At 46.5% G+C, this 13,934-nt stretch overlaps 1 protein-coding gene across 1 annotated transcript in view; it reads left to right on the top strand.

The window, feature by feature from the left end:
* Positions 1-13,934, top strand: part of WDFY4 (WDFY family member 4) — a 213,579-nt gene that overhangs the window by 15,768 nt on the left and 183,877 nt on the right. The window contains exons 7-8 of the mRNA XM_063127391.1: positions 5,098-5,288; positions 9,279-9,886. Of these exons, the coding sequence (XP_062983461.1) occupies positions 5,098-5,288; positions 9,279-9,886 (799 nt within the window). The remainder of the gene's footprint in view (positions 1-5,097; positions 5,289-9,278; positions 9,887-13,934) is intronic.

The raw sequence follows: 13,934 nt of genomic DNA, 5'->3' as shown, positions 1-13,934 counted from the left end.
ATCCCCCCCACACACACAAGGTGCTCCATCCAATGAGCGTTTTATTGCACGCTTTTGCCTGGGCACTCACGGATTTTTCGCAGGTCCCTCACATGATGTTGTCTGCCTCCTGTGTGCCTTCTGTTCCTTCTGGCCTTCCTTGCACGGCAAGAAAAAACAGAAAAAGACTGAAACATTTTTAAACCTGGAAGTTGCTGCTCTCAGGCCTGACTGAATTAGGGTGACCATATTTTGGAAACCAAAAAGGAGGACAAAATGGCCGCCCTCAGGAGGCGTGGCCACCCCAACATGCCCACCCCAAGGCGGAGCCAACTCAACATGTCCAGCCCCCAAGGGGGTGTGGCCTCAGTCACATTTATTTATTTATTACATTTTTATACTGCCCAATAGCCGAAGCTGTCTGGGTGGTTCACAAAAAGTAAATGATAGCAACCAATGAGTGCCAAAGGCACACAACTACTATAATAATTTACTAAATACTAAAAAAAGAATTAACACTTATATAAAACCATTTCTTTATTTTTATAACATAATAAACAACCACAACCAGCAATCATCACCAGCAAGAGAAGGAGCATTATTAATATTAGAATCAGTATCCATTATCATCATCACCAGCAACTGAAGGAGCATTATTAATATTAGAATCAGCATCCATTATCACCATCACCAGCAAGAGAAGGAGCATTATTAATATTAGAATCAGCATCCATTATCACCATCACCAGCAAGAGGAGCATTATTAATATTAGAATCAGCATCCATTATCACCATCACCAGCAAGAGAAGGAGCATTATTAATATTAGAATCAGCATCCATTATCACCATCACCAGCAAGAGAAGGAGCATTATTAACAAATGAAGCAGAAAATTCATATTAACAAATGAAGCAGAAAAATCTAGTACAATAAAAAGAAAGCCATACTGTAAAATAACCATAATCTCAAAGACATAGGGCTCATCTACACCAAGCAGGATATAACACTATGAAAGTGGTATGGAAGTGGTGTATAAAAGGCAGGAGCCACACTACTGCTTTATAGTGGTACTGAAGTGCACTGACAACTGTTGGGACCCATGACACATCTATACCAAGCAGGATATTACATTATAAAAGCGGTTATGAAAGCAATATATGGTACAGTTGTCACTGCACTTCAATACCACTATAAAGCAGTAGTGTACATCCTGCATGTTATATACCGCTTTCATAGTGGAATATCCCGCTTGGTGTAGATGAGCCTTAAGTCAAAAATAAAAATTCTTTAGTTTGTTACAAAAACTAAGCAGCTCCAGAATGTGTGTCAAGCTGTCCGTCCCTAAGGACAGTGCATAACTAAGGAGGAAGACAACAATACTATAAAAGATGGATCAATGTAATCTACAATATACACTGTCAATAGCCCATGATATGCAATGGACACAGCAGGCTTCTTTTGCTGAACTCCCAACATCCCTGACCATTTTCCATGCTGACTGAGGATAATGGAAGTGAATGTCAACATCATCTGGAGAGCACCAGGTTGGGGAAGGCTGGGATACGGTACTGTACTCTAGCCATAGGAACTGGGTTCCAATTTCAACTCAGCCATGCAATTTACTGGGTGGGCTACACACTCTTTCTCAGCCTAACCTATGTAATGTGCAAGACTCAGTGGCTGAGCACCTACTTTGCATGCAGAAGATTCCAGTTCAATTCCTGGTAAGGTTGGGAAAACATCTGCCTGAAACACTGGTGAGCTGTGCCAATCAGTGTCCACAATACTGGACTAGCTGGACCCATGGTCTAACTCAATATAAGGCAGCTTTCTATGTTCCCAAGCTACCTCCCTGGGTTGTCATGTGGATTAAATAGTGACCACCACCAGGTACACTCCTTGGATTTTTTAAAAGTGGTTTAAAAAACGCCAAAGCCAAAATATCTAAGGAAAAACTAGGTTTGGGGTGACAGATGTGGCTGCATTTTCTTTCACACTCTTTCAGGGCACATTTTAAGGGCGAAGCGAGCGAGGATTTCTAGTTCACCTCCTCGACTGAGTACATAAAAGGTGGTGAGGATTCACGTGAGAGAGGGTGGTGGTGGTGTGTGTGTGTGTGTGTGTGTGTGTTTTACGTATGTGGCGCCAGACTGCTGTTCCTCCGTGCCTTGTGAAGGGAAAGGAAATTGGGCCAAGGGCTTCAGCTGGCTGACACACACACACACACAAGATGGAGACTCCAGCTTCAAAATTGTGACACTTGCCTCCAGCACCGACACCCAGCCAGTCACCCCACCGCAGCGCGCCCTACACGCCTCCAGCCGCTCGCCAGCCTCCTTCTCCCCATCCAGCACAACACACGAGAGACAACCTTCTCTCCCCGGCGCCGCTTGGCCGCCCCTACCGCGCTCGGCTCCTCCTTCCTCCTCCAGCTGCTGGCTGAGCTGACAATAGCGGCCGCTCCGTACTGAGGCAATGGGGAGGGGCGGGAGACACCCCAATCATCGCGGAGCCAACGGATCTGACTCGCCACGAGCGGCTTCGCCCTAACCAGCTTGCGCCAGCACACAGGAGAAGGGGAGGGCGTCCTTGGGGGGGCGGGGGCTGGGAAGCCCGTTCTCGGAGAACGGGTCTCCTAGCTCCTTTCCCCCAGCGACGCCGCCCTTCTCCTGTGTGCTGCTGGCGCGCTTGTGCCACCACAGAGGAGAATGGGAGAGCGTCCCTGGGGGGGCGGGGGCTGGGAAGCCCGTTCTCGGAGAACGGGTCTCCCAGCTCCTTTCCCCCAGTGATGCCGCCCTTCTCCTCTGTGCTGCTGGCGTGCTTGCGCCACCATAGAGGAGAACGGGAGAGCGTCCCTGGGGGGCGGGGGCTGGGAAGCCCGTTCTCGGAGAATGGGTCTCCCAGCTCCTTTCCCCCAGCGACGCTGCCCTTCTCCTGTGTGTTGCTGGCGCGCTTGTGCCACCATAGAGAACGGGAGGGCGTCCCTGGGGGGCGCGGGCTGGGAAGCCCGTTCTCAGAGAACGGGTCTCCCAGCTCCTTTCCCCCAGCGATGCCGCCCTTCTCCTGTGTGCTGCTGGCGCGCTTGTGCCACCATAGAGGAGAACGGGAGAGCGTCCCTGGGGGGGTGGGGGCTGGGAAGCCTGTTCTCGGATTACGTGTCTCCCAGCTCCTTTCACCCAGCAACGACGCCCTTCTCCTCTGTGCTGCTGGCGCGCTTGCACCACCATAGAGGAGAACGGGAGAGCGTCCCTGGGGGGCGGGGGCTGGGAAGCCCATTCTCAGATTACGTGTCTCCCTGCTCCTTTCACCCAGCAACGACACCCTTCTCCTCTGTGCTGCTGGTGCGCTTGTGCCACCATAGAGGAGAAGGGGAGAGCGTCCCTGGGGGACGCAGGGCTGGGCCAGGGCCCCGATTTTCCCGGGCATTTGGGGGGATTTTGAAATCTCCCCCTGGATCCCACTTGGGGCGGGATTTCCTGTCATGTCCGGGCCAATCCGGACGATTGGTCACCCTGGACTGAATGGGCCTCGCGCTCGTTGTTTACCTCCTGTTTTAAAACAGGAAGTAACTGAGCAACGAAACCAGGAGCGGAGAAGCGAGGGTAGGGAGTGTGTTTTCCCAAGAGCAGCAAGCTGCGCATAGAGCAGAAGTGCAGAGAAACATGCCAGTCCTATTTTAAAAAGAAGGAGATTAATTATAGGTAGTGCACTACGTTAAAAAAGTCAGTTGAAGCCAAATTGTATTGCCTGATGGTTGGAGGGGATGCAGCCCCAGTGCTAGGTAGCAGAAAAATAAAATAAAATGCCATCATCTGCCACCCCAGCCCCACTGTACTTTCTCTGTGCCCCTTTCTTATCTGCTGCTTTAGGTAAAAGGAAAAAAGAGAAAGCGAAGTGTGTTTTAAAATATACATCCATGGATCTTATAACTAAAACAGTCACTTTTACACCCGAGAGATGGTTTTAAGAGTCCTACTTTTTCTCATCAGCCTATCTTCTCTCTTTGACCCTTTCTCTTCCTAACTTCTTTTATTTACCCTTTTTATTTGCTCTCTAGGCTCACAGTTTATAAGAAGACCATTTATTTATTTATTTATTTTTAAAGCAAAATTAAACGCATGTGGAATGATCCACATCCCCAACACAGAGCAGGCCGAGGCAGGAGGGAGCAGCCGCCTGGGGCAGCCAAGCCGCGTGCACGTGGGCACAGGGTGATTGGAGGCCGAGAAGAGGGCAGAGGAGGAGCACTCCCGGGGCCGGGGGTGGGGTGGGGGCAGCCAGATGAAATGAATGAACGCTGTGCCCGTGAGTGCAGCGGCTGGAGACCCAGGTAAAGGAACAGGCTGGGGAAGCCACGTACACTCCATGGACGGCTTGACAAGAGGCCGCACTGCCCAGGCAGGCACAAGCGAAGCAGCTTGTGTTTCTAGCTTCTGTTTCTAGCCGCCAATCACCCCACCCTGTTGTTATCATTGCTGCCAGCGGTGCTGGTGCGACTGCCACCTGCTGCCGCCAATAATGCTGCTGCTGTCTGCGTTTTCCTCTGCTGGCTGCTACCTACAATGTCTTCCTTTGCTTTGGGCTGGGGTGATTTTGGTGTGTAAACAGCGAGCTTTGCCTTCCCTGGCAGTCTTAAATCTTGCGAGAATCCCGGATGGCAGAAGTCTCGTGGAATCTTGCCAGAAGTCTTGTGAGATTTGAGATTCCCTTGAGAACAAGCCAGCGAGGCTTGACCGTGACTGTCGGGATGCCCGTTTCTCTGGTAAATCGTCCCCTGGCCCCAGTTGTTCCAGACAAGCCTCATTTTTGGAGGAGGTTTCCATGGTTTTCTGGGTCAGCTGGTCAGGCTAATCTTTCAGCGGTTTGCCATACCATCAGCCACAGTACCCTTCTGGATAGTTTATCTGGGTTGGGATTTAGGGAGCATGGTGTTATGGTGGTTCTGATCCTTAATGGACAAACTGTCTCAGAAGGTGGTGCTTAGAGACTTCTGTTCATATGATCATTGATCTGCATTAATCTATTAAATCTTCAAAATTATGTAATTAAACAGAAATCAATTAATGTCTGGGTATGAGCAGGACTCAGTTAACTAGTTAAGCTTATTTACTACTTTAGTGGTTCTCAGAGACTACGGGATGGTGCCATATATCAAGATCTTTATAGATGATGACTTGTACCGAAGTGACACATTGACTATCCTGGAGCAGCTGTCAGTTATCAACCCTGAGGAGTATGTGAGCATCATTGTTGGGGCCCTGTGCTCTTCCACCCAAGGAGAGCTGCACTTCAAGCTGGATCTACTGAAGGTGATAAGTAGTAAATACAGCATCTTGCTTATTTAGTTTTCTCTCTCGATTTGGAAATGCTTTGATGGCTTGTGCCTTTCCACCTTTGTTTTCCCATCCTGTAACAAATGCTAGGCAGATTCTACACCAGGAGAATACAATAACTTCAACCCATAGTTTAATAATACATGTAAAACATTTAATTTGTTTCTAAAATCAGCCTCTGTACTAGAGAACTGGGAAGTGGGCAAAGTAACACCAATTTTTTTAAAAGGGAATCCAGGAAATTACAGGCAGGTTAGCTTGTATTATATTCTGGGTAAATTGGTGGGAAACATAATTAATTGTAATTAAATGGAAAATGTAATTAAAGATAAATTATCAAGTATATAAGATAAATCCTGCTTGTGGGGGGAAATGAACATGGCTTCTACAAAGGTAAGCCCTGTTTCACTAACCTTTTAGAGTTCTTTCGGAGTGTCAATATCATGTGGACAAGGGTGATCCAGTAGACATTATTTAGACTTCCAAAAGGCTTTTGAAAAAGACCCTCACTAAAGACTGAAGGAGGCAAACTCAGTCATGGGAAAACCAGAGAGGTCTTCTTATTGATCGGTAATTGGTTAAAGAACAGAAACTAGAGAGTAGGAATGGTCAGTTCTTCCAGTGGAGGGGTGAAAACACTGGGGTGCCCCAAAGATCTGTATTGGGATCAGTTTGTGGTGTGTGTTTTTTAGCTTGCTCATTAATGATCTGGAGTTAGGAGTGAGCAGGGAGGCAGGGGCAATTCTGTCGATTACACCAAATTATTCCATGTGGTAAAAACAAAAAGATTGCAAAGAGCTCCAAGAAGTTATCTCCAAACTGAGTGGCAACAAAATGGCAAATTCAGTTCAATGTAAGTAAGTATGAAGTGATGAGGGAGGGGGAGGGAGTCCTGACTTCACATATATACTAATGGGGTCTGAACTGCCAGTGACTGACCATGAAGGGGTCCTGGGGCCATGGTAACTAGTTCAATGAAAACGTTGGCTGTGTGTGCAGTTGCAAATGCCATTCCCCAAATGTTAGGCATCATTTGTAAAGGGGCAGAAGATAAAACTGCTGGGATAATAAAATCTCTTTACAAACCTGTGGTGCAAACCCCACGTGGAAGACTGTGGACTTCTTCTTTCTCTGCATTGTTGTAGGGGCTGCAGGAGGCAACCAGGGGCTCTGCACATGTTTTGGACTGCAACTCCCACAAACAGAAGCCAGCATCAAGGATTTGTGAGTTGTAGTTCAAAACATCTGGAGGCACCAACTTGACCACTCCTAGTCATAGAATCATAGAATCATAGAATAGCAGAGTTGGAAGGGGCCTACAAGGCCATCGAGTCCAACCCTCTGCTCAATGCAGAAATCCACCTTAAAGCATCCCTGACAGATGCTTGTCCAGCTGCCTCTTGAAAGCCTCTAGTGTGGGAGAGCCCACAACCTCACCAGACAACTGATTCCATTGTCGTACTGCTCTAACAGTCAGGAAGTTTTTCCTGATGTTCAGCCGAAATCTGGCTTCCTTTAACTTGAGCCCGTTATTTCGTGTCCTGCATTCTTGTCAGTAAAGTTCCTTCTTCCTGTTTTGAGTTTCTAGGAGTAGATGAGGTTTCTTACAGGCTTCCTTATTTAATTTGCTGCACCACATCCCAGCACTGCTGCCACCAAAAGGTTCTATGTAAAATATTTATTACAATAGACCTCCCTGCTAGCGTGAGTGGGAGGAGTAACCCAGTCACTGATTGCCCTCCGTCCACGGAAGAGAATGAATTTATAACAGATAATCCACATACTTTTATAGTGAAGTTTATGGCTTGCCTAAATTGATATGAAAAATGCAGCTTTGATGCCTAATTCTGACAAATTATAACTGTGTTAATAAATTCATTTTCTTACATTGCATATTATCTATAGCCCCTGGGATTGTGATTACATTACATAGAAATTCAGATTGATTTACTAATATACATTTAGCTGTTAAACCCCAAGCTCAAATGCGATTAGTTTTACAGTATTCCAGAGTGGCATGTGGTAGGCAATTCTGAGGAATAACGAATAATGCAATGTGAAAATAAATTCTGTTAGCTGTAACTGAGTTAGGGGTTTCCACTGCAGGCAAGCCTTTTATAGATCCAGTCCAGAAGGATGGGCAATTAAATTGTACCAGAGTTAGCGCCAGAAGAAATGTAGTTACAACTGACCTCTCCAGTTATGTGTCGAAGCCATTCTGATAAGTTGAAGTCCAGCTTCTGAGATTTATGCCTTCCTCATAGGAATGCCTAGAATGATACATTAACATGCAAATCTGAATGACAATAATAGAGCCTTCTTCCTGTGTTTTAAAAAAGCCTGTTTTCATCCATTTGGAGGGACGAGGGGAGGGAGAGAGAGAGAATGAGGGCCTTGCTAGACCAGGCCAACTTTAACGCGCGCTGCCCCATCTCCTAGACGGTCGACGCGCAGGGACTCCGGAAGCCCTGCAGCGTTGGCCATTTTTTTTGTTTTGTTAAAGGGGCCACGTGCGCCTGAAGACTCCGGAGAAGGTAAGAGCCTTTTTTTTACTTAACCCCCCCATCCGCTCCTGATCCCTTCCCATGGCCCCCTGCCTGCTCGCTCGTCCTCCCCCCATCCGCCATCCCCGATCCCATCCCCGATCTTCTCCCCCTCTCCCTTGCCATTGCCGTCCCTGATCTTTGCCCCCTCCCTTGCCATCGCTGATGTCTGGCTTCCCCCCCTCTCTCCTGGCGGGTCCGGCCTTCCCCCTGCCCCTCTCCCCCCCCGGGATCTCCCCCCGGGCCGATGCTCAGCGCTGTGCCCAGTCTGTGGCTTTTTCCGGCTACTCGCGAGTAAGCGAGTAGCCGCAAAAAGCCACAGAAGTCGCTAGACGTTCTGCAGCCCCAGCCTGGGCCCGGATTCCCCTGTGCGTCATGTGGACGCACAGCAGGGAAACCGGGCCTCAAAGTGCGCTAACGCCTGGTCTAGCAAGGCCCTGAGAGAGAATGTTTGATGGTGGGTTGGAATGTCCCACCTTCATGTAATTTGACATTAGTCCTTTGTACCTTATTTTATGTGCTGCTACTGAAGTTAGCATATTAGCTCTTTACAAATTAATGGGAATCCTGACTTCTGCATGCAGGTTTTGAAGGATTTGGAAACAACTAATGCTTGAGATCTAGGAATCTGTTGCCAGTCAGAGGAGAAGTTGACCCAAAGACCTGACTTGGTATAAGGCAGGTTCATATATTCAAATATTGAGGATCATTGTCATCAACCTTCTCTGGCACCACTGAGCCTTTGATCTTTTAATTAGGAGTATTCTGCTTCGTAGCCAGTTTTGAAAAACAAATCTCAAACAGTTACAGTCTCTCGCCAACCCCTCTAAAATTCAGCATGTACTGGTTGAAAAATATATTTTAAATTGACTTCTTCACTCAGGGGAAAATACTGGGTCGGCAGAGCTCAGTAGCTGTTCTGAAAGCACCTTCATCTGGGTTTACAAGCAAAACTCCAAGCTGAACTTCCTCTCAGCCCTTCCCCTGTAGTATCTTTTGTGTCAGGCAGAGACATGATGGGTCCAGAAAGCCTCCACGTGGCTTGACATTTTATAATGTTGTCAGTCACTCAGCTTTAGTTCTCACTGAGATAGCCAATTCAGACCCAAGGGTGGGTGGGGGGGAGGTTCACAGGACTGAATGCTTCTCCCTAGAAAAGTATTCCCTGCACAAAGAAAACTAGCATGTCAGGGAGAAGATATAACCTTCTTGATGTTTTAGTTTGCTATGTGTAGGATTATTTGTCTCCCATAGAGGAGCATTTAGTCATATGAGACACCATATACAGTCTGGAGTGGTGCAGTGAAGATAAAAAGTTTACTACAATTGTGAAAACTAGGCCCAAATCATCCTTTTAAAAAAAGTTTGCACAGGCCATAGATGAAGTGATAAATGCTTGTTTCCTTTCTCTTCAATGCCAAAGTCTCTCCTGAGGATACTGGAGAATCCGAAGGGTTGTTCGGCTTTCAGAACCGGCAGTGGCTTTAATGGGTTGCTCTCCCTCCTGGCTGACATGGAAGGTGCATTGCAGGATCTACCATCAGGCTTGTGGGCCTCATTTGGACAGAGCCACATTATGGACCTTATACAACATATACTCCAAGCAATAGCAGTCGCTGTCAACTTGGATCCTGTCAACAGAGACTTCTTTCAAAAGAATGGTCTCTTTGAGAAGATGGCAGAGGACCTTGGCTTGCTTGGCTGCTTCTCAGCACAGAAGTGGGGACAGACTCCTATACGGCTCAACAAGACACGGTCATTTACTGAGTTTTTAAACTTAACTTTTTGCTCACCAGAGCTTTTCCCTACCTGGCTAAAAAGCTGTGTGAAGATATTCAGTTTCCTTGACTCTATGGCCAAGCGGAACCTGTTCGACCTCAAGCACTGCTCATTGGAAATGAAGCTAGGTGTAGATCAATTTCCGGTATGCATTCAAGAGGTGAAAGAAAATGAAAAAGACTCTGAGGTCAGCTTTGAGCACATAGAGTATCCTGAAACAGTCACAGGCCTATGGCCAGAATCCAAAGACAGGTATGTTCTTGATGTTTATGATGTAGGAAGTCTAAAACATTCACTAGGATGTTTCTGTTACCATATTTCTTAGGGCATTCTTTTCATGCAATAATATATTTGCAGCCCATTCATAGGGTGACCATATGATGGGAAAAACCTGGATTTGTCAGGATTTTCGGTAACAAATCTGGGAAGGCATTCTGGGGTTGTTTGTGACACATGGCATCATCACTAATCCACAGCTTCTCTCTGGAAAAGGCAGTTTCTGAAAGTCCTTTCAGCGTGGTTTTTTTTTTAAATGCAGCTCCAGAGCGGTTCCACAGCACTGCGTCCCATCCTCCCACATTAAATCCTGGGCTGCCTCTATGACCTGTCTGTGACCTGTCTGTGGGCATGGCTAGATGGGGCGATATCCCGGGGATGGCCCCGGGCTCATCCCTGAGCTGCACATGCTGCACAGGGGATCCCTGGAGCAGGGAGGGATGATCCCTCCCTTTCCCCCGGATATTGCCCTACCCTTCTATCTTGACTTTTCCTGCGGTCTCAGGATGTGTGGCCGGGCATCCCGTTTTCATCCCGGCTCCTTGCAAGTAAGCGCGAGGAGCCAGCCAAGAACCCGGCACGGGCCATGGAGCTCCTCAGGAGCTCCATGCCTATCGGGGGTGGGGGTGGGGGTGGGGTGCGCTATTCCTGCTCTATTCTTCATTTAAAAACAAAAAAACAAAAATGGCGGGCATGACGGCCTCTTCCTTCTGGGACACCGCATGTAGACGAAGGGAACGATCTTGCGATCATCCTATTGCGAGATCCTCCCCCTCCACCCCCCTCGTCTAGCCATGCCCAATGACATGGCCAAGGGGTGGGGCCGCCCCTCCCCCATTCTCCCCTTTTCCCCATTAGGGGCATCTCTCCATTCCCAGAATGCAGCCCAGTTTTTCCATTTATCAAAGCAGTAGCCGCTTTACTTGTTCTTACAACGGCTTCCTTTTTCACTTTATCAAAGTGAAGGAGAGCTTTTTCACTCAGTTGCTTCCAAACTCCCTTGAGCAAGGGGAGAGATGTCTTTAAGTTTTACTCCACCCGCCCAATCAGGAAATATGTGGATTTCAAGCACTGTGTGATCTTTGAAACCAGGGTTTCAGGTGCGGCATAATCTGCTGTTCTTGCTTTGGGTGCCCCTGACAGGGCTAGGCCAGTTTCCTGAAAATCTGGATATTTTCCGAACGTGCTTCTGATTTGTCCATGTCCTGCCCTGACCTTGCTTCCCCCCCTTCTTAGCACTGTTTTTTGGTGTGGGGAAAGTCTGGTTCTTCTGGTAAATTGAAAGGACAACATGCTACCCTCAACGTGTATTTTCATCCATCATTTTCAATCCAATGTTCTGTGAGCGTGTTTTCAACTGATGACGAAAGAGAGGGGCATGCCTTTTTACCAGTGGGTGTTTTTAAATTCAAATTCAAATCCTTTCCTCCTCCGGCTTCCTCGCTGCTGGGTTGAATGAAAGAACGGTCTATTGTACTTTCGATCCTCCGCCTTTGCTGCATGTCTTGCTCTCTGGGCTGGTTTCCCCACCAAGGTGTTAAGCTGGGCTGGGCTGGGCTGCGTAGCTGCTCTCTCCTCCCCTTTCCCTCTCTCCTTTTCAATAAAAGGGGCCTACAAGTCACCCTCAAACAAAGGATCTGATGCGGCTTACTCCCAAGTAAGTATGTGCAGGATTGCAGCCAGGCTGCCCCTCCATCCCTACCTTCCTGCCTTCGCTCAGCTCAGAATCCAAAGGTGGAGGGTGGACCCACCTCTATCTATCTCTTTCATCAAATCCAGGTAAGGCAGTGAGTGTTCTGAATTAATACCTATTATTATTATTATTATTATTATTTATTTATTTATTTATTTATATAGCACCATCAATGTACATGGTGCTGTACAGAGTAAAACAGTAAATAGCAAGACCCTGCCGCATAGGCTTACATTCTAATAAAACCATAATAAAACAATAAGGAGGGGAAGAGAAAGCAAGCAGGCACAGGGTAGGGTAAACAGGCACTGGGTAGGTAATACCTGGGTTTAGTAGTGGACCTGATGAGGGTCAATAAACTGAGGCCTTAGCTAGACCTAAGGTTTATCCCGGGATCGTCCCAGGGTCATCCCTGTTCATGTAAATGACACACAGGGGATCCCAGGAGCAGGCAGGGATGACCCCAGGATGATCCCTGGATAAATCTTAGGTCTAGCTAAGGCCTTAGATTCAATCCAAAGAACATGGAGCCACTGTTAATAGGTGGTCCATCTGCCTGGGTGAGTAGTATTCAACCTACTGTGGAGGGGATTAAACTGCACCTAAAGGATCAGGATTATAATTTGTGTGTGTGCGTTCTTGTATCTAGCATTGTCACTGGGGCACAGGTGGACTCAATGGCACAGAGTATCTTTTATCAGTTTATGCTGTTATACCATCCCTATCCAAATATGGACAGAAGTAGCCTACGTGCAATTATTCATGCTCTGGTAATCTCTTAATTGTTTTACTGCAATGTATGGAGTTTTCTTTGAAAAGGGTCTGGAAATTTCAGGTGGTCCAAAATAGAGCAGCAAGGAAGCAGGGGCTGGCTGATACAAACGTAGTACACTAATTCTTTGTGATCCAGTCTGTTCCTGGGCCCGATTCAAAGTAGAGGTATTAGCCTTTAACACACTAAATGATTTCAGATCGGAATACCTGAAAAATCATCTCCTCCCATATATACATGACTGGACCCTAAGGTAATCTTCATGATGGGATTATTTAGTAATGATTCCCCCCTTTTAGAAAGGCAATTAGCAGAGAAAAAATCAGAATGAGTGTTTACCAGAACAATAAAAGGTGACCACACCATTCTTTAGTGAAGAAAAGTAAACGGTGTTACTCACAAATACTCTTGCATATACAATGCAGGTACAGCATAGAGTTTCAAAATAATTTGTTCAGTCTGTTTTCTGTTCCATCACACCAGCAGGAGTGAGAGAGCAGACACATGTGTTCTCAGCAATTTTGGAGATCAGAGAGGGAGAGAGAGAGAAAGAGAGGGGCAAGGAAGAGAGGAGCAAAATGAAAAAAATCACAGGAAATCACATTGTAGGCTATAGAGATCCTAAAGCTAGCAGTGGTCTGAAATCCCATGAACTGCAGTGTGGTCAAGGGGTGGGTAGAAAGTCATTTGCTTTTGAGGGGTTATTAAACGAACAGTTATGCAAGGTGCTCTGAGGTCTTTTAAACATTATTATTATTATTATTATTATTATTATTATTATTATTATTGAACTTCCTTAAAAGTAAAGGCTTTTCCTTCTGTGTACTTTAAAAATGCCCCGGGAAATGCCCCTGGAAATGATGCTGCAGTATATAATCACACAGCATCATTTCCAGGGACAGCTGAGACTTCATTACTTCATTTACACAACTCCTGAATTGAATTGAATTATTGAATTGTGCCATGAGGAAACAGCTTCCATGCCACACAGAAATGTGAATTTAGTAGGGTGGACCTGTATCAGAAGACTGTTTCATTTTTTGGATATATTCTGATTTCAGTGGCTTAACACATTTGTGTGGGAAACACTGTTTCTCCATGTTTGATTGACTGATGCCATTTCCTCTATACTATTGACCGATCTGAATTTGTTTTTATAAACCTTTCTGTGCCCTACAGTCAGCTATTGAGCTGCTGTGCTTCCCTGGATGAGATGTTGTTGGTGTAGCAAACGTATTATAGGGTGATCTTACATTATCACTAGTATCATAGAAGCTATGGCAGTTCGGGGCTCCTGCTATGACACCGCTCTTGAAGAAAGGAGACAGTGTGTGGGGGCTGAAAGAGAAAGGGGTACAGCAAGAGATTACGTTTGGATTTATTGCCATTCCTCCCCACATGAAAATTCTTAATTAAACTGTGATTTTGGCACTATCCAAAGTGATAATTTGACTTTCCTGTTGCCTGCTGTTCTCTCCCTATTCTTAGTGGCAGCAATATCCAGAGTAGGTGCAAGCTTTTTGGAATAAGTTGCTTCACTGGTGAGATTCTGATATTGG

This window comes from Elgaria multicarinata, chromosome 5, assembly GCF_023053635.1.
Source record: "Elgaria multicarinata webbii isolate HBS135686 ecotype San Diego chromosome 5, rElgMul1.1.pri, whole genome shotgun sequence".
NCBI classification, from domain to species: domain Eukaryota; kingdom Metazoa; phylum Chordata; class Lepidosauria; order Squamata; family Anguidae; genus Elgaria; species Elgaria multicarinata.
The sequence above is the reverse complement of the archived record's forward strand: the minus strand, read 5'-3'. Positions and strand labels throughout refer to the sequence as shown.